This window comes from Sabethes cyaneus, chromosome 2 (genome assembly GCF_943734655.1).
Source record: "Sabethes cyaneus chromosome 2, idSabCyanKW18_F2, whole genome shotgun sequence".
Classification (NCBI taxonomy): domain Eukaryota; kingdom Metazoa; phylum Arthropoda; class Insecta; order Diptera; family Culicidae; genus Sabethes; species Sabethes cyaneus.
Genome location: NC_071354.1, coordinates 195,247,919 through 195,266,937, shown reverse-complemented (window position 1 = coordinate 195,266,937; position 19,019 = coordinate 195,247,919). Strand labels below are relative to the sequence as shown.

Genomic DNA, 19,019 nt, shown 5'->3' with positions numbered 1-19,019 from the left:
CTCACCGTTGCTAATCAACTAGTCGTCCCGGTTTTGGGAGAAAAATAATTTTCATCGTCACTTTTGTGCTTCAAGTCACTTTCAAAGTTATAGAAATGTGATTGCAAGCGTAATTTTAAACTGTTTTTGGAAAAGTTGAAGACTGAATATAGAAATTATAAAAAAGTTGTGTTTTGCACTAGCTGCCACAATTTAGTACAGAGAAACTGTAGGAGATCAGTGTAAAATATTTCATTAAACAGGGTGCAGGAATGTCTGATTTTGTTCAATAATTGATAAGATGCTGTGTAAACCAAATATGTTCTAAACAATCAATCTGCAGCGAACTATCAACAGCCAAAAACTAATTTAGTCCTGAACCGAACGTTCCATTGCAAAGTCACATTGAGCAACTTTTCTAGCACCTTCCTGATAAACGAATGCAATCTTGGCGCAAACTTTTTAGACCGCTTACCATGAGTGAGAATGAACTGCGCGACGACGCTGCGAATTCACATAGTTCACGCATCACTCTCTCACGGGACGTGCAGATATAAAAAGCAAAAGCTCACTAGAAAACAGGATAGTATTCAATCAATACAATAGCCGAACGAAGTGGAACAAAAGCTATAGAGTGTAGTTAAAATCCCAAGCATTATTATTTCTAATCAAAGTAAAAGTGAAACAAAGTTTACTGATATCCAGTTAAAATGCCGAACCTTCCAATAATGATCCGAGATTGGTGGGAAGACTGCTGGGACGCGCCGCTTCACACATCCCGGATAATGGATCAACACTTCGGAAGTGGCCTCACGGTCGATGATTTGCTGGGAGCCCGTACTTCAGCTGGACGAAGGTGTCCAGCCTTCCAACGAGTAGGTTACAATCGACCATGGCGCAACACTAGCCTTACCGCACCTTCGGATTTCGGTTCCACGGTCAATATCGCTGGTGATAAGTTCCAGATAAATTTAGACGTACAACAATTCTCTCCGGACGAAATCAGCGTCAAAGCCACCGATCATAGTATCATAGTGGAAGGAAAGCACGACGAAAAGCAGGACGGCCACGGTTACATCGCAAGGCACTTCGTTCGTCGGTACGTGCTTCCTTCTGACCACGATCCCGATGCAATCGTATCATCGTTGTCGTCGGATGGAATTCTTACGATCACAGCTCCGAAGAAAGGTGCATTGACTGCACCTGATGCCCCCAGAGCGATTCCCATTAAGCACACCGGTCAACCGATAAAGAAAATTGCTGAAAAACCGGCTGCGGAGGCAATTCAAAAGTAAAATGCAAATGAAAAATACTCACGTTCTCTATCATAAGATAAATCTCTAATAGTTATAAAAGTGCATGTATTTAAATGTGATTTCTGGAAATGTGATATATATCAAAGTGAAAATGTTTGTCTGTTATTAAACCAAATAAAAAATGTTCAACAGTTTATTTCAAATCTTTCATTGAAGAAAAAAAATGATTAGAAAACTTGCTGTGTAAAATACTAATCGGCTAGATAATATCTAACAGTATGAGGATTTGTGGCATTGCTATTCATTGTCTATTCTGCTGCACCGATAATGAACAACACAACGCTCAATTGAACATTCCACAAACGAAACTACGAGCTGCCAAGAACAAATAAATCTTGACAACACGAACATTTACAATCAATTATTTATAATAACGTAAGATAATTAGATTGTAATGAAAAATGCTTGTTTACTAGTGAGCGAAATATTACTTTTTAAATTACAATACACAATTACAATATCAATATGTCAATAGAATTATAATTACAAGGAAAAGGAAATACACAATTACAGCTCTACAGCTAAATTGGAACAATCATCTAGATTTGAGTGATCAGGATTAGATGCGGAATCTAAAAAACAAGGTGACTGTGAGACATACAGTCTAATTCCTTACACCGATCGATTTTTCGCTCGAAAGAAGACAAAAGAGTATACCTCATTGCGTCAGCAAAATTGAATGGGCAATCAACTGCAGTTAGAATTCATTCGTAATAAAAAAAATAAGGCTGTAGCCCTCAGAAATGTTTCTTAACGAAATTCTGATCTGTCGCGAAAAGCTTTCTCACTAGGGATTTTTCGAAAAGTATTTATTTAAATCAAATAATCATTTCTGATCATTAAATTAAGCTGTTTATTTTATTCGAATACAACGAAGGATTTTGAACTAAAACTAAGGAACTTTAAACCAAAAAATGCATATTTCGAGATTTAAGTAAACTAGTTATTCGCCATTTTCACTTGTCTTCTCGTCCGGGTTCACTTCCGATTTCTCCGTTATCTTCTTCATCGGTTGACCAGTTTGAGTGATGGGAATCGTCCTGAACCCTTCCGGTTCAGGCAAAGCCTTCTTAGGAACATGGATTGTTAGGATTCCATCCGTTGAAAGTGACGACACGATTGCATCCGGATTATGGCCCTCCGGTAGCACGTAACGTCGTACGAAATGTCGGGAAATGTAACCATGTTCGTCTTGCTTTTCCTCGTGTTTTGCTTCCACTAGAATACTGTTGTCCGTAGCCTTTACGGAGATTTCATCCGGAGAGAACTGCTGCACGTCCAGGTTAATTTGGAATTTATCCGTACCACTATCAACCGTTGATCTGGAATTCTGACGTGAAACATTACGCCAAACTCGTGGACGAGTTTGTTGCAGTGCCGAACATGTGGCTGCAGCGGAGGTGAGGGCCGTCAACAGGTCATCCGCTGTTACACCACTACCGAAATGTTGATCCAATAGCCGGGATGTTCGAAGTGGCGTGTCCCAGCAGTCTTCCCACCAGTCTCGGTATAAAATTGGTACAATCGACATTTTAACTGCTCTTTGATTTATGTTACTTTAATTCAAAACTTTTGTAGATACCACGCAATAATACGCTTACGACTTTTAATTTTCACTCTGAACACTGTCTGTAAAATGAATACAATCCGAGCGACGCTTACTGCTTTTATATGAGTCGAGCGGTGCCACTGATGCACGGTTCATTCATAGCGCGCGCCGGTGTCATCTCGATAGTGCTAGAAAATTCTCTTCTTTTTGCGCGCGCGTCACATACGTACTGTTCATTTGTGAGCCGCCGCACGTTATGAAAGTACTGGAATCTTCGCGATCACGAATGAATCATTCAACTCGAATATTTTGTGGTAGCGTGTGTATGTGTGAGCCGTGAATGGAGCGATGAGAAAATAATGAAAAATGATTCATTCAATACAGCGCAGCAGGCAGCAATACAGAGTTTACCCGCAACAAGGCAAAAGGTACAGCACAGCCGAGTTGTGTTGTTATCATGCTGATGAAATATTATGGCTTTTTAGAAGTATTCTCGTAGTTTCTTAGAATGTGTCATACTTTTATTAACCCATTATAATGCCGTGTAGAAACTATGTTTATAAATACACAGCCAACATATTAATCATATGGTGAAACAGATAAAAATATTTATAGTTTAATGAAAAGAGATAAAAAAAACTTTAAGAAATTTGTTACTAATATTATCAAATACAGTTACTATTAATTTCAAAGCCTAAAAACATTATGCCATGCCCTTGCAGGAAAACTTCCCAGAATCTGATGAAATTCAGAGTTTTGCTAGATATTGCCAGAATCTCAAAAAGAATGCACAAAATAGGTACTAAAAGAATGTTGGTTCCTGTTGGTAGCAATATTAGTTCCCAACAAACATGTTTATGCAACTTTTGTTTAGCTAATACCCGTGGAACAGGCACTTTATAAGCTATTATATAACAAAAATATGCCTTATGTTACCATAGCCTTGTGAAAAGTTTAACCTGTACCTGAAATTTCACTAGTTAATTACCAGAAAGAATAAATGAATTCATTGTAAAGTAAGTACATTCATAGTGTAATTTGCCTATCATTAGACGATTCCAATCACTGGACAGTGTCTAATAGAACGTCAATTCCAGAATACATATATCCTCAAATCCTATTAAAGTGCACAACTTACTCAGTATGTTGATTGATGTTCAGTTGTGGATTATTATTAACACTACATAAGATAACTTTAGAGAAAAATTCAAGTTAGGTATTATCATGTACAATATTGAAAATAATCCTGAATTTCCAGATAAGAAACGTGTCTCTAACTAGTTACCGTTTAAAATACTTAAATTACTATTCCAAGTAACAATTTGGGTTTTATTACACTCTTATGATGGTACCATAAGAGTACAATAAAACTCACATTGTTGCTTGGGATGTCATGCTAGCTGATGGTATTCATCTATGCACAATTTGTCAAAAATAAATTATTTATGGTGAAATTTGACTATTTAATCGTTCGACAATAAAGCAATATTTGTCCTTAGCGTTGTACTTGAGCAGGAGTAAAATGTACATTGCGTCCATTATGCATGTGAATTTGACAGTTTTTACGTTAAGGGTACTGTTTACAAATGGTTTTCATTTGTACGCAAAAATTATCCGATGAAAACTTAGGTAATGGTAATAATTTTCTATTTTATATGCATGCTTTTGATTTTTCTTTATCTTTGTTCAACAATTCCACGAAAAATAGTCTTATCGCAATTGTTAGTTACCACAATTTTGGTTAAACTATGTAAACTTGTTCCTTTTCAAAAGAATTTTATAACTGTGTATTTTGTTTGGCATTCAAAGCACCGACGAACCGACATGAAATCCCATACATTTTCCTTAAAAAACTTGTGTCCAAAAATTTGAATCAAAATACGTTAAACAGTAACTCCATCTGCACAACGGATCGCTATTTATCTTGGAAAAGATAAGAACAGGTTTGGCAGAATGTCATTCACTAACTAGGGTTTATGTCTAATTCCTAAGGAAGGAAAGCCACATTAATTTTCATCATTTTTTAGGTGGATTTAAAGAATACTCCAAAAGTTCTACTACTGATTTGACTCAAACACACTCACCTTCCGATCCGTGCCCTTTGAATTCACTAAAAAACGATTATTAAAGCATTTTATTGAAATTACGCAACTGACTTTATATCCTAAATTCGTCGTACCGTTTTAAAATCCGTCCATCAAAATTTTTCATCGTCCGAACTAAAAATCACAATAATGTTTACGAAGCTAGCGCACATGTATTTGTGCAGGCCGGCATGACAAATGCGTTACATGGGTTCTTTTCATTTTATGACTGACGGAAATTGAAACGATTAGTCGATATTTTCTTTTTAGTTGCACGGAAAAACAGGAAATTTGGCTGCTAGGAATTCTTTAATGAAAAAAAGTATTCAAATAGATCTCAGCTCACTTTGAATGATAGTCAACGAACTAAAATATAAGGGAATACCTAATTTTGCATCATGTGTCATGAAAATCGCTGATATTTTTATTAATTTGTGTTGGATAGGACGGAAATAGGCAATTACGACGAAGCAGAAACATACCCTATGTGTGACCGACACGAAAAAATAAAAACACACTAGGAGCAGAAGTAAATGCATAAAGCCCTTTGTAAAAATTACTTTATCCTTTGTTTTTGCAATAAACAAAGAACTACCGAGTTATTTCAAATATTCATACAGATTTCCGTTGAAACAAACTGAATTTTGCATAAATCTGTCTCCCGTACCTTTGTAAATCTCTCTGCTGTTTGACATAAGCGATCGCTCGCTTGTAAGCAAGTGCTCGTTTGCTCGTTTGATCTTGTGAGTCAAAAATAAAACGCCCGTGTCAAGTCAGTTCGTCAGTGTTTAAAGTGCCTGCTCTTGAACTATAAAAAAAGCAAAGCCATGGGTTTATACCGTCTTTAGACATTACCCTTCTTTATCGACAGACTTCGCAGCCGGCTGTTAGAGTACAGGAAAATTACGGGGCCAGTGCAACAATCCTACTGACTCTAACTAGCAAGCACCGCCTAGCCGCGATTCGAACATACGACGACTGACTTGTTAGACCAGCATCGTATCTCGAAGCTAGCTGGGCGGTTTAAACTATTCTTGAAACTGCTCTTGAACTATGGTAATCATGAAAATCAGTAAAGTAAAAATCTTCAAGACTTCATCAATCATGAAAATACTTACATTTGAAACATGGCAGTTCACGGGAAATTAGCAGTCATTAACCTTTCGTCAGAGAGCCTCATTTCGGAAGCAGTTTTTGTACCCACAAGCGGGGTTCTGTTTATAAAAATGTATTCACTGCATTCTTATTGCAAATCTGAACACAGCAAATGTATTTTCATGCACAAAATTTTTATTTCAAAACAAAAAAATGCTTTTGAATTGAGTAAAATCGATGACGATTAATTTCACCTTAAGATACTTAAACGAACATTATAGGAAAAATATTGGGTTATTTATAGTTGTCAAAACATTGTAAATATTCTGTTTTCTGTATTTTGTTGGTGTGGGGAGCTAGCTTTACATATTTTTTGAGATTTTTTGATATGTTTTTTTTGATGATGAAGCGAAAATGGATAATATATTTTGTTTTCAAGCGCAAGGATACGGATATTTCTATTTTTTCAGATTATTGTCTTGCCTATAAATTTGTTTTGAGTATTCAGAAGAGAAGTAGACATGGTTTCGTTGCGTTGATTTATTTGATAAAAATTGCCTTGTAATGTGAACAAATTTTGCATCTGCTTCAGATATGTATGATACTGTCTAGTTGTAATTACTTGTTTAGAAAAAAATATTGAAAATCAAAATTGAGCGGCTTATTAGCTGTGCGACCGCAGAAGGCCTCGAGGTACTATGCTGGACTAACAAGTCAGTCTTTATATCTAAAAATAAAAAATAAGAAAACTTATCCAATTTAATTCTACTACATAGTAGAATTAAATTGGATAAGTTTTCTTATTTTTTATTTTTAGGTTTCGTATTCTACTAAGACGCTCCAAAAACTTCAGTCAGTCTTTATATGTTCAAATCTCGACTGGAAGAGTATGTTAGGGTTAAAAGGATCGTAGCAGTAGCCCCACAATTGTCCTGTACTCTAACAGCTGCCGCGAAGTCTGTCGTATATCAACAGGTCAAGTTTCGATAACGGAATGTAGCACCTAGACTTTGCTTTGCCTATAGCTGTGTGAGCATTGGTAAATTACCCTAAAAAAAGCATTTCGAATCACAATCACCCAGACCTGAACAGAAGGGTTGTATCATGAAGATTTTTTTTAAAGAAGGCAGGACGCGAGCCCCAATCTGGCACCTCAGCTGACTTGAACCTAGAATTGAAAATGGAACTAGAATTTTATCTTAAAATTGATATGAAATTGGACTTAAATTTGGGCTAATTTAGACGTGAAGCCTGGCTTCAAATTGATATGAAAATTGGACTTTGAATGGACCACAAAATTGAACCTGTATTAAGGTGAAATTAGTCGTCATCGTTTCTTCCAATTTCAAAAGCAGTTTTTTTGTCTGAAACAAAATTTCTGTTCATGAAAATATATTTGAAGTGTTCAGATTCGCAAGAAGAATGCAGTATTTACAATTTTACGAACAAAACACCGCTTTTGGGCCCAAAAACTGCTTCCAAAATTGGTCTCTCAGACGAAAAGTTGATGACTGCTAATTTCCCGTTAAGACTTCTAATTCGAATTGAAATTAGACATGGAATAGCACTTAAAGTGACACATAAAATAAAACTTGAATTAGGTTTTAAACTGGGACTTGAAATATGATTTGAACTCGCATTTGAGGTTAAGTTTAAAATCGAAGCTGCACTTGAAATTAGACATAAAATTTTATTTAAAATTGAACTCATAATTTGAACTTATAAATGCTTGGTATTAAACTCAAAATGAATTTGACTACAATGCAGACTAGAAGCTTACAATTGAAGTTGGACTTTTGAAATTGGGCTCAAATATAGACTTCAATTCGGACATGAAGATTTAAATCTAATTAGCTAATTAGCTGAAACTAGACTTGAATTGGAGGTAAATCTTGACTTAAAACTAAATTTGAAATTACATTTAAAATTGACCTTGAAATATTACTTGAAATTGGTATCAAGTCGGACATGAAATTAAATTTCAAATTGGACTTAAAATTACACATGAAAATGAATTTGAAACAGAACTTGAATAGCATTTATACTTGATATTGGACATGAAATTTGAATTTAGTTATGAAATTGGAATTGAAATAAATTAAGTTGGAAATTTTACTTGAACTTGGACTTAAAATTGGATTTGAGAATTGAGACTGGTATATTTGTACGCGGTTAGTTTATTTAACGCAAAAATATCTATTAAATTAGTCTCCGTAGTTTTTAGTTACATCTTCAGGAATTATTTCTTAACGAAAAGATGTGGCCTTGGCATGCCAGTGACCATATTACTAATCCAGTTTATTTGTTTATTTATTTATCCATTCATAATCATTATACTATATGCTCATTAGCAATTCATTTTGTGGAATTGGGACACTTTTTGATTTAGACAGTAAACACTGACTATGTTTCTTGCCTTTGAAAGCGGTGTTACCAATCGGTGTTTTAAAAAAATCATTTAAAATTCGGTTTTCCGAGAGAAGAGCTCAACATTTCATTATTGCTTACACATAGTAATCATATACTAAGGTCAAATTTACATTCAAGTGAAATTTGTTTAAATACAAATGCAAATATTGCATTCACGCCTCACCCGAAGTGAATTTCGTTCTATAAACATCGCGAACTTTCTTGCACCCTCTAGGCGAGACGCGAGAGAAGGATGAATGCATGAGCCAGCACAGCGCCCATACGCTGCTAATGAACACTCATGCATGAATCGTTCTTTTCCCTATAAAAAGTGGAATCGTCTCTCTAGCGGCATTCAGTTCATCAAAAGCGAGTGAGAAGTGAAAGTCGCAAGCGTTTGTTAATCGGTGTTTTAAACTGTTTGAAGTTAAAGTGAATCGTAATAAAATAGTGAAATTCAATTAAAATGTCACTCATTCCGATTCTGTTCCGAGACTGGTGGGATGACTGGGATACACCGCATCCAACATCCCGGCTTATTGGTCGAAATCCAGCGAGCGGTGTTACTGCGGATGACCTGCTAACGGCCCTCAACTCAGCTGCAGCCGTATGTTCAGCACTCCAGCAGACCCGTCCACGAGCTGGACACAATTGTCCATGGCGTAACACTAGCCTAGCTTCACGTCAGAATTCTGGTTCTACCGTGAACGTTGGCCGCGATAAGTTCCAAATAAACGTAGATGTACAGCAATTTTCACCGAATGAAATCAGCGTCAAAGCAGTCGGTAATAGTATTCTGGTGGAAGGAAAGCACGAGGAAAAGCAAGATGAGCACGGTTACATCTCCCGGCATTTCGTTCGCCGGTACCTGTTGCCTGATGGTCATGATCCCGAGTCCATCGTGTCCACGCTATCGTCGGACGGAATTCTCACAATCACCGCCCCAAAGAAAGCACTGCCAGAACCAGAAGCCGCTAGAACCATTCCCATCACCCAAACTGGTGAACCAGTGAAGAAAATGGCCGAAAATTCGGAGGCGAAATCAGCTGAGAAGTCGGTGGAGAATGGAAAATAGACTGCCAAATCAGCGAATTCATTACGTGATTTATAGTCATAGGTATAAGCATTTTATTAAGACGTTAAAATAAAAATTCTCTAAACATATTTTGCTCTATTCGTCACTACGAAGAAAAGAAACTCCATGGTCTAGAAAGGTTCTACCCCTCGCATTGCTGAAGAGTGGATACAGATCCAAATCATTTTGAATAAACTTTACTTATGAGGAACTCTTCAATCTGATTAAAACCTCTATTCTGAATTATGATCAAATTATGCTCTTTAACCCCTTATAAGGCCGTGGCAACTACGCGTGTAATTAACACAAACTTCAGCGAAACATAATGTTAACATTCGGTAGAACCCATTTATATTCTTTTTAATGAGAAAATTGCTGAAAAACTTGAAAAAATTGGTGGCAATATAGTTGCCACCACCCGTCTAGCGCAAAATGTTGGTGGCAATATGTTTGTCACTGCCCGTCTGGTGCAAAACGTTGGTGGCAATATTTTTGCCAACCTCTCGCAGGATCACTTTTCAGAAACTGATCGAGTTCTACCATTTAAACCTGCAACTATACGAAATATTCGTTAACATTTAGCTTTTTTTGCTGGAAAAATTGCTGGAAAACTTGAAAAAATTGGTGGCAATATAGCTGCCACTGCCCGTCTAGCGCAAAACGTTGGTGGCAATATGTTTGCCGCTGCCCGTTAAGCCCAAAAAACATGTTCTCGAATATTGGTTCTAAGTTTTTGCATAAATCCACATAATCTATCACAAAACGTCGTAAACTGAATATTACTATCCAAAAAGTTTCCAATTTAATGGTTTTTCTACGAATTTAAACCAAATTTACTGTTGACACTCAAAAACCAAGATTGGTTTTCATAAAAGTGGTTCGTAAATTACCATTTTTACAAATTCAGCGATTTAAAAACATTGAGAATGTTGCCAAAGGCTATCAGAACATATTGAGTACATAATATGCTAAAACGATATTGTTAGAAAAGCAAAAACAATATTTTTCGTTGGTGGCAATATAGTTGCCACTGCCTTATAAAGGGTTAACCTGATTCTGATGCTAAGTAGTTCTAATTAGGATTTGGATTAAGATGGTAGAACCGAGAAAATTGAAAAATTCATGCTGTAGGTAAATACCGATGCGAGTAGGATCAAACTATTTAGTAAGCAGGTTTCTTCAATAGTGTATTGTGAAATAAAGTTTTCTTTGAAATTACTTGTAGGTACAAGAATACTCAGTTTGCTTCTCGTGAACCAATTACCAGTTAGTAATTTAAGTTTGTTTTTTCCATCACAAGAGTACTCATCATTTTCTATAACCCTGTTGATCCTGTACGCTTGATGATCCATTATCAATCAAATATTAGCTTCGATTCCGCATTCTCAAAGATGTCTAATATAACCAAGATTAGGCCAGGATTAATCAGCTGGCCGTTAGATTCGATCAGATTTATTGGTTCTATATTAATCGAATATATTTATATTACAAGCATTTGTGTAAAATTGTATGTATGTTTTACTTGTGCAAATTTATCCTAATTTCGAGCTAATCAGCAACACCTAAAATGCTCTAAAACTTCTTTAGGAACAATCCATCTGAATGTGATGTTAATAAGCGTTTAATCAAACATTTCAATTCTTATCGTTGTATATGGATATTTAAACTTGATATTGTAAGCTTAATATATGCTTAGCTATGAATTCTAATTTGATATTCTTGTGTTAATACATGCTACTTCTATTTCATATCATTTAGGAATGAAGATTAAATTTGCTTTTCATCCTCCGCCGAACAAATATGTCTAGTCTTAATTCGATGCATCAGTATCCTTCTGCCCTTTATCGCTTTTGCCGTCCATAACGAACTCATCAGTTTGCGTAATCGGAACCACCCGTTCGTTGGCAGCTGGAGGCTCTACCTTTTTTGGCGCAGTGACAGTCAGAACACCATCCGACGAAAGAGATGAGACAACATCCTCTGGCTCGTGGCCACCTGCAGAAATCAATATCATAGAATACATAGTTATATGTCACACCCAAAACACACCTCTAAACTATACCTATAGGTATACTATAATCGGAAATAAATTAGCACCTACTTGGTAGCACATATTTGCGGACAAAGTGTCGCGACACGAGTCCATGCTCGTCCTGCTTCTCCTCGTGCTTCCCCTCGACTACAACCGTATCATTCACCATTCGGACACTTAGCTCATCTGGAGAAAACTGCTGCACATCCAGGTTGATCTGGAACCTGCAATGGTCCAAATCTACGAACGATCCGGTGTCGTGATGTGACCGTACCGTACGCCATGGCCGATGATAGTGACCATGTCTGCTACGGCAAGGCGGTCCCCTTGGGCAGGTTGTTACCGCGCTGAATAAGTCGTCCGCCAGCAGCCCGGTGGCAAAATGCTGATCCATTAGTCGAGAACTACGCAGCGGAGAGTCCCACACATCGTCCCACCAGTCACGGAACAGTATCGGAACCATAGACATAGTTTGTCTACTAACAGGCCAACTTACCGGTGGAGAACACGATTTGCACGGCGCACTTTATCGATTGAAACTGACGAAGCTGGCAGACTCGCCGTAGATTCAACCACGTTTCGTTTGCTCACCTACTGAAATGAGACTGAGAGAACCGAATCGGGCTTTACCCCTGAAGGTATACTATGAGCGCAGCCGCTCGCAATGTAAAAACGACAGAGCGAATGAAGTGAACCTGTTATGAAATAGTAAATCGTGGTATGAACACTAAACAGATTGGCTAAGTTCTTTTATTTGAATGTATCAAGTATTAAATTGAAATTGTGTACAAATGGGCCGTTTTAATGAGCATATTCGATAAAAAGGAAGCATACAACACACCATTCCATACGTTTCGAGTTTAAACAATTAAGGTACGGATGAGTATTTCCAGCCCATTAAGCGGTAGCCTGAAGAATATTCAGGAACTACGTTGAAACTATATTTATTCGAGACAAGATTTTTATACCAGTTGATAGAATAATATTTACTGAATATCGGCGTGTATTTTGGTCTTAATCAAACGCTACTGAATTTGAGTTATAGTCGCGAGAAATGATGAAGTCGCTGCGGCTAAATTGAGTCCATTTTCTATAGTGGTGCTGTGTTTTTTAAATCCGACAGGCCGAAATAGCCAGCACAGCGATTAAATGCTTTTCAAAAACATATCAAAAGAGACAAGAAAATAGAGACCGATGGATAACTTCTCGCTATTGCCTACATTCCGGGCTCATTGAAGATAATTAGTTTTGCAGTGACAACAGCTTGCTGCTGGCGCTAGTGTATCATTGAATCGTTCATATACACTAGCGCCAGTTGTCACTTAAATACCAGATATGTCAGCACATATATTGGTAGTAGTGTAAATAACGCACCATATGCTGGAATTAAAAACAAAATGCTGCTAATGGCTAGTGAATGAGAATTGATTTATATTTTCATATCAGAGGGGAATTTTTGTGTTCCTCCGTGATAAAAAGAAGTAGAATTGCTCTGCGATAGCATATTCACAGCTGTTTAGTTTCTAGAATAAGTAAACGTGATCATAATTGTGTGTTTTCCAAACCATCATCAAGAGCGGATACGCGTAAGCGATTGCTGCTGATTTTTTCAGCCTGGTTACGTGCTAGTGAAAAAACAGTGGTTTTGATGTTTATTGAATAAAATTAAGCAAACTACTTACATTTTTATGAAAATAGTTATAACACATTAAAGCCTATGAGTGCTACATTCGTTTCAGTATTGTTATGTAGCGGCAAAGTTTTTATTTAGGAAAGTGTAGCCAAAAAAGGTTATGTATGCTGAAATTAGTAGCGTGATGGGAATACCCTCCCGTACCCTAGATTCCTTTTAAACACACAAGCACTAAAAAAGATTTCAAGCATAAGAAAAAGAAAAATTTATAATAAATAATTAATTTGGTAAAATGTTTAAAGTATGTTACACTCTTTAAGATACCAAGGCTAATAGGCCTGGCAAAGAGTGAACATGAGTATTTCATAACCTCTGTTGACCAACTATCCCTATCCCTCCTATCCCTTGTACACTAACAAGGAAGGGGGTACAATAGCTCCCGCCCACCTTAAGATGGTAAAAAGTTAATGAAAATGAAAGAAGAAATCATTCTAGATTATTGGCAACAACCAACAATCTTTAGCATAAAAACACGGACACGAATCGGAACATAGAATATACTCATCCTTGCCCAGCAGGGCAAGCTGACTCAACTTGCAAGGGAAACTGGCCGCCTGAAGCTTGAAATTCTGGGGCTAAGTGAGGTCCCCTGGCCGGGTACTGGCGAATACAAGACACCATCCGGGTAAATCTTGCTCTACTCTGGCATACGAGGTAAAAATGCTACTCGAGAAAGAGGATTTGGACTCCGACTGAACCCAGGGGCACATGCTGCCCTGAGTGGGAACCGATAAACGAAAGAATAATCGTTGCCAGATTCAAAACTCGGCTTAGAAACCTCACAGCAATCCGTCAACAGATGCTAGCAACCTGCAGAAGAAAGAGAGTTTCTACAGTCAGCTGAGCAGCGTGGTTGAGAAAATCCTGAAGAAGGACATCTAAATCCACTTGGGCGACTTCAACGTGAAGATTGGCTCAAACAACGCGAACCTTGAACGCGTCATGAGACGTCATGGCCTAGGAGAGATGAGCGAAACCCGGGAGCTGTTTGCAGAATTTTGTGGTAATAACAACATGGTCATTGGTGGATCGATCTTCGCCCATAGACCAGCACATGAAGTCACGTTTCCCGCGACGACCGAACAGAAAACTAAATCGACCGCATCTGCGTCGGCCGAAAATGAAGAAGGAGCTTTCTTGATGTACGCAACAAACGCAGCGCTGATATTACATCCGACCATCATCTTGTTAACGCTGAAATACGCGCGTCACACGTATCCACCAACTGGAGGAGAAAGTTGGGTGCCGTTACGACGTCCGCCTGTTGGAGAATCCTGAGGTGAAAAAGGCCTTTGTCGTACAACCTGAATCCCGAGCCTCGGAGTTGCCACCTGGTGGAACCGTCGAAGAGCAATGGACCGGCATCGGGAATGCCTTCACCACGACCAGTGATGAAACCCTCAGCAAAACGAGCAACTGACGGAAAGAGTGGATTTCGGATGAAATTTGGAGGAAGATCGACAAGCGGAGAGAGGCGATAGCCGATATTGAGCGAGCGCGAACTAGATCGGCTAAGACAGCTGCCCGTCAACGATACGCCGAACTGTAGGTGGGACATGAGAGCCTCGATTAACTCTCTAGCCAAGACTAACTCCCTAGCATTAAATTGGAGCTGCTCATAGAATTCCAGAACACTCTCCTGCCGGTGCTCGTTGTTTTCGAAAAGGCGTTCGGCTGACTCGACCACGAAAACATCTGGGACGCACTAAGGCGTAGTGGAGTTCCATATAAGCTAGTCTACCTCATCGAGGCTCAGTATAAGGCGTCCTCGTGCAAGGTTTTGCACAACGGCGTCTAGTCCGTCCCTATAAGGGTTACTGTTGGCGTGAGACAGGGCTTCATTTTATCGCTGTTTCTGTTTCTCATCGTTATGGATGGATATTAGTTGGAGCAATTGACAGTAGACCAAATCGAAGATTGTCTTGAAATCCTCTGACGATTGAGCAGCTAAATGACCTCAACCTAGCCGACGACATTGTCTTACTCGCACAACGCCGAAACGATATGCAGTGCAAGTTAGATAACCTCTCCAAGAGCTCCCAGGTAGCCGGTCTCACAGTCAATGTTGCAAAAACTAAGTCTATGGTAGTGAACACTGACAATTCCACCAACTTCACAGCAGCGGGACAATAAGTTAAGCAGGTAGACGCCTTTCAATATCTTGGTAGCCAGATATCGCCCGATAGTGGTACCAAGAGTGATATAGCCACACGGATCAGAAAGGACAGGGGTGCCTTTGCAGGTCTGCGAAACATTTGGCGCTCAAACTAGACCAATTTACAAACGAAAACCGGTATTTTCAATTCAAACGTTAAATCCGCACTGCTGTATGCCTGCGAAACCTGATGCGCCACAGCGGAGACAACCCAAAAACGGCAGGTTTTTATTAACCGGTGCCTGCGACATGCCATTCGTTTCTGGTGGCCTGACAACTGGATATTCAAAGTGGCACCTTGACAAAAGAAGCGAACGAGATCTGAAGAGAAGCACTCGACTGGAATCCGCAAGGACAGTGTAGAAGAGGCAGACCCAGAGGCTCATGGGGACGCAGCTAAGCCAACGACATCCGAGCTGTTGACGATAACCTGTCCTGGCGACAGGTGAAAGCCATGGCTAGTAACCGTCGGCACCGGATGTCTCTAATTTCATTCCTTTGTGTCGTAGCCTAACATTATTGAGCCGAAGAGTTATTCCTATGGACGAGTGTGTTGACTTCGCTGGGATGACCACATAAATCCTGTGACCAGGGTTGCCACATGTACAGATTATTCTGTGTTTAACAGATATTTGAAAGAAATCGGCTGTACAGAATCTGTATGCATAGAATACAGATTTTCGCCAAATTACTCAGATTAAACAGATTTTTGAGCTTTTACATGAGAGTGAAAGAGACGGAAATAGTCAGCAAAATGACTCGCTATCTCTTTCACTCTCATTGTTTTGCATTGGACAGATTTTTGCACAGATATTTTTCCTCGCCGTACAGATTGTCAGAGTTTTCCAACAAAAAACACAGAATTATATGTGGCATCCCTGCCTGTGACACGAAACCTATCTTTCGTTCGACGCCGCCTGCCTTTCCCAAAAACCGCTTCCTTTCCGTAGCTTCTAGAGGCTGTTCCCGTTTCCTTTTCGCTCTTCTAACTGCGTAGTTGCCTTCGTTCCAAAAGTCGCCAACAGAATGAGCGTTTTCCATATACAGTGTTTCTTATATTGCTTCGGAAGGGGAAATTTCTCCCCTTCTGACCAAAGCCTCTCAGTATCGGTTAAAGACGACAGTTTGAAGACGGGAAGTACTGTAATACCAGAAAAAGATCAGATTGTGATTTATTCAAAGTTTACATAATAATTTTGATTTATTTCAGTGGCGACTCGTCCGCATGTTCAACCTGTTCATAGGACAGGCAAACAAAATTCAGCCCGACCAAATTTCGTTTGCACCGACGCATATGCAATGCCATACGAATTTAGTTTAGTTACGAAGCTGATGAGCAAACCGTTCAACACGACATTTGAACGTTTCTGTCGAGATCTCAAAGCACAAGCATACCAACGCATTATTCCTGGTATTGATTCTTGATACTGAATTAGTACCAGGAACAATGTGTTGGTACGAAGGAGATAAAAAGAGAATGTGACACAGCTTTTACTCGAAAGCGCGGGCGCTTTATTGTCTCGTTCATCTTCAGCATTGAACAACTTACTACCACATATCCTCATGCCACGCGCTTTGATTCCATATGTTATTTAGTTAGGAAGCTAATGAACCAAACCTTCAACACGACGTTTGAACGTTGCTTTAGAGATTAGCACCAGGAATAATGTGTTGGTACGAAGGGGATTTGAAAATAGAGCGCGGTTGGCGATTTGGCATGCATTATTCGCAAAATTTTCTCATTAACTCGTTCATTTTTAGCATTGAACATCTTACGCATATTGCTTGTGGTGTGGGCCTGTGCGCGCATCGCAGTAAGGTGGTAATTCTTGAATTTGGTTCAATAGGTAAATTGAACGAAAAGTTTTCGGTTCGTCATTAAAATTCAGAGACGAGTTTGCTGGTAAAGTAAACCGTCGTATTCCGTTGCTATTTAAATAAATAGGGATATTCACGTAGCGCTTGCTATGTTGCGAATACGGAGTATTGCATACTAATACTGCCACTACTCGCATAACAGTTCTATCTCCATAGAAACTGGAACTGCAATGCGAATTGCGGGAGTATATACACGAAATACACCGTTTACGCAACATGGCAAGCGCTACGGTGAAAACCCGTAATGTTTGTTTTATGATTAAAATATAGAAATGCGATAATAAAAAAAGCTGCGTATTAATTTGTATTTTTCACTGGTTGAACAGGTAAGCTAAACCCCCACGAGTCGCCACTGATTTATTTATTTGCTTGGTCCACTACACTTTGGTCTGCCGGATCGCCGGACATGGACCAATAAGCGAGTAAGTAGGTACTATTCAATCATTAGTTATTGGCAATACATGGAGGGGAGCCTAATAATCGAAAGATCGGCCGTGGCCAGAGGTCAACAGAAACGGACAATGATTACTGTAGTCAGAACTGAGAATGAACTGATAGCTGTAAAGAACGACATCCCCGCTGAATTTTCGAGAGTTGGGAGTGAATAGTACAAGTTATGGACTAACGAGGAATTACCGACATAATGATTTGGAAGATCTCGTATGGGCTACCCATAAAAGGGTCATTAATTGGAACGCAATTATGGCGGCATCCTATTTCATACACCCAAAATAATTTTCACGTCGAAATTATGGGAAAAGTTATGTGAATATTTTCCATCTAACTTTTCCCGTACTATTTACGTGAATTCCATGTAGTTTGCATTAGTACTTATGCGTGCATTTACGTGTAAATCAAATAGATGTTATGGTACTTTCCAATAATGTTCAACTGAAAGCTACTGTAGAGAAATTTACGTGATTTTTAACGTGGAAAAGACGTGTGGATTATTTTGCGTGTAGAGTGAAACCACAGATAAACAGATATGACACTCGTTTTCAATTCTTCGTACCGATCAAACCATCATTTCAAATTTAGGCTTAGTTGGGGATGTCTCCGTTTTGGTTAAAGTGGCGCTTTTCAACGACATAAGAGGAATGCCCCAAAAAAAATAGTTCGAGGGATACTCCTGTTGCTATTTGTGGTCAGGCAAAATGTGTAGTACGATATTTTTTGTAGATTTTTCTTCCAAGTGTTATGTCTGTTTGTCTGTGGTGAAACCGTTTTTTTCTGTATGGACTCATCACTGCGACCAGTAACGTTTGATCTATTGTGATATCGCCCGGGTGTTTGCTGTATAACCCGCACTGCATTTGTTTTTGCTATAATCGCTATTGATTGAGCGATATGCTTATTGAATTTTTTATGCGTGCTTGTGTGTAATTGGGTACCCTTCTTTCAATGCTTTACTCTATTTTACCCACCTCGTTCCACATGACAGCGCGCAGTCCCCAATTATAATCATCCCTGGCGTAGCAAACCAGTGCATTTTTACTATAAGGGTCTCATTTTTGCACTGTCAATAGGCCATATCGGGATAATATAGAACTCAGCATGAAGGAAGGGCGATGAGGTGCCTGAGAATAAACCCATGCTAAAGTCACTTTGACATCGAATGGCCTGATTCTACTAAGATTCGAACCCATGGCCATTAACTTGTCAAAGCAGACTCGGTAACCTTGCGGCTACAGAGCCCCCCTGGTGAAACCGTTACAGGAATCGATTGTTGACGAATGCCAGTGCGGTTTTCGAGT

At 38.9% G+C, this 19,019-nt stretch overlaps 4 protein-coding genes across 4 annotated transcripts; 2 read left to right on the top strand and 2 right to left on the bottom strand.

Moving 5' to 3' along the window:
- The first annotated feature begins 689 nt into the window (after positions 1 to 689).
- LOC128736513 (protein lethal(2)essential for life-like) lies at positions 690 to 1,274 on the top strand. Its single transcript, XM_053830998.1, has one exon. The coding sequence runs from the start codon at positions 690 to 692 to the stop codon at positions 1,272 to 1,274; it is 585 nt and encodes a 194-aa protein (XP_053686973.1).
- An 864-nt stretch (positions 1,275 to 2,138) lies between these two features.
- LOC128733428 (protein lethal(2)essential for life-like) lies at positions 2,139 to 2,897 on the bottom strand. Its single transcript, XM_053827003.1, has one exon. The coding sequence runs from the start codon at positions 2,824 to 2,826 to the stop codon at positions 2,239 to 2,241; it is 588 nt and encodes a 195-aa protein (XP_053682978.1). The 5' UTR covers positions 2,827 to 2,897; the 3' UTR covers positions 2,139 to 2,238.
- A 5,935-nt stretch (positions 2,898 to 8,832) lies between these two features.
- LOC128738115 (protein lethal(2)essential for life-like) lies at positions 8,833 to 9,543 on the top strand. The gene has a single exon (XM_053832979.1). It carries the CDS (start codon positions 8,899 to 8,901, stop codon positions 9,505 to 9,507), a length of 609 nt encoding a protein of 202 aa, XP_053688954.1. The 5' UTR covers positions 8,833 to 8,898; the 3' UTR covers positions 9,508 to 9,543.
- Positions 9,544 to 11,317: 1,774 nt separating this feature from the next.
- On the bottom strand, positions 11,318 to 12,008 carry LOC128736512 (protein lethal(2)essential for life-like). The gene is made up of 2 exons (XM_053830996.1): positions 11,609 to 12,008; positions 11,318 to 11,502 (listed from the first exon to the last, which is right to left on the bottom strand). The coding sequence occupies exons 1-2, from the start codon at positions 12,006 to 12,008 to the stop codon at positions 11,318 to 11,320; spliced, it is 585 nt and encodes a 194-aa protein (XP_053686971.1).
- Positions 12,009 to 19,019: the final 7,011 nt, after the last annotated feature.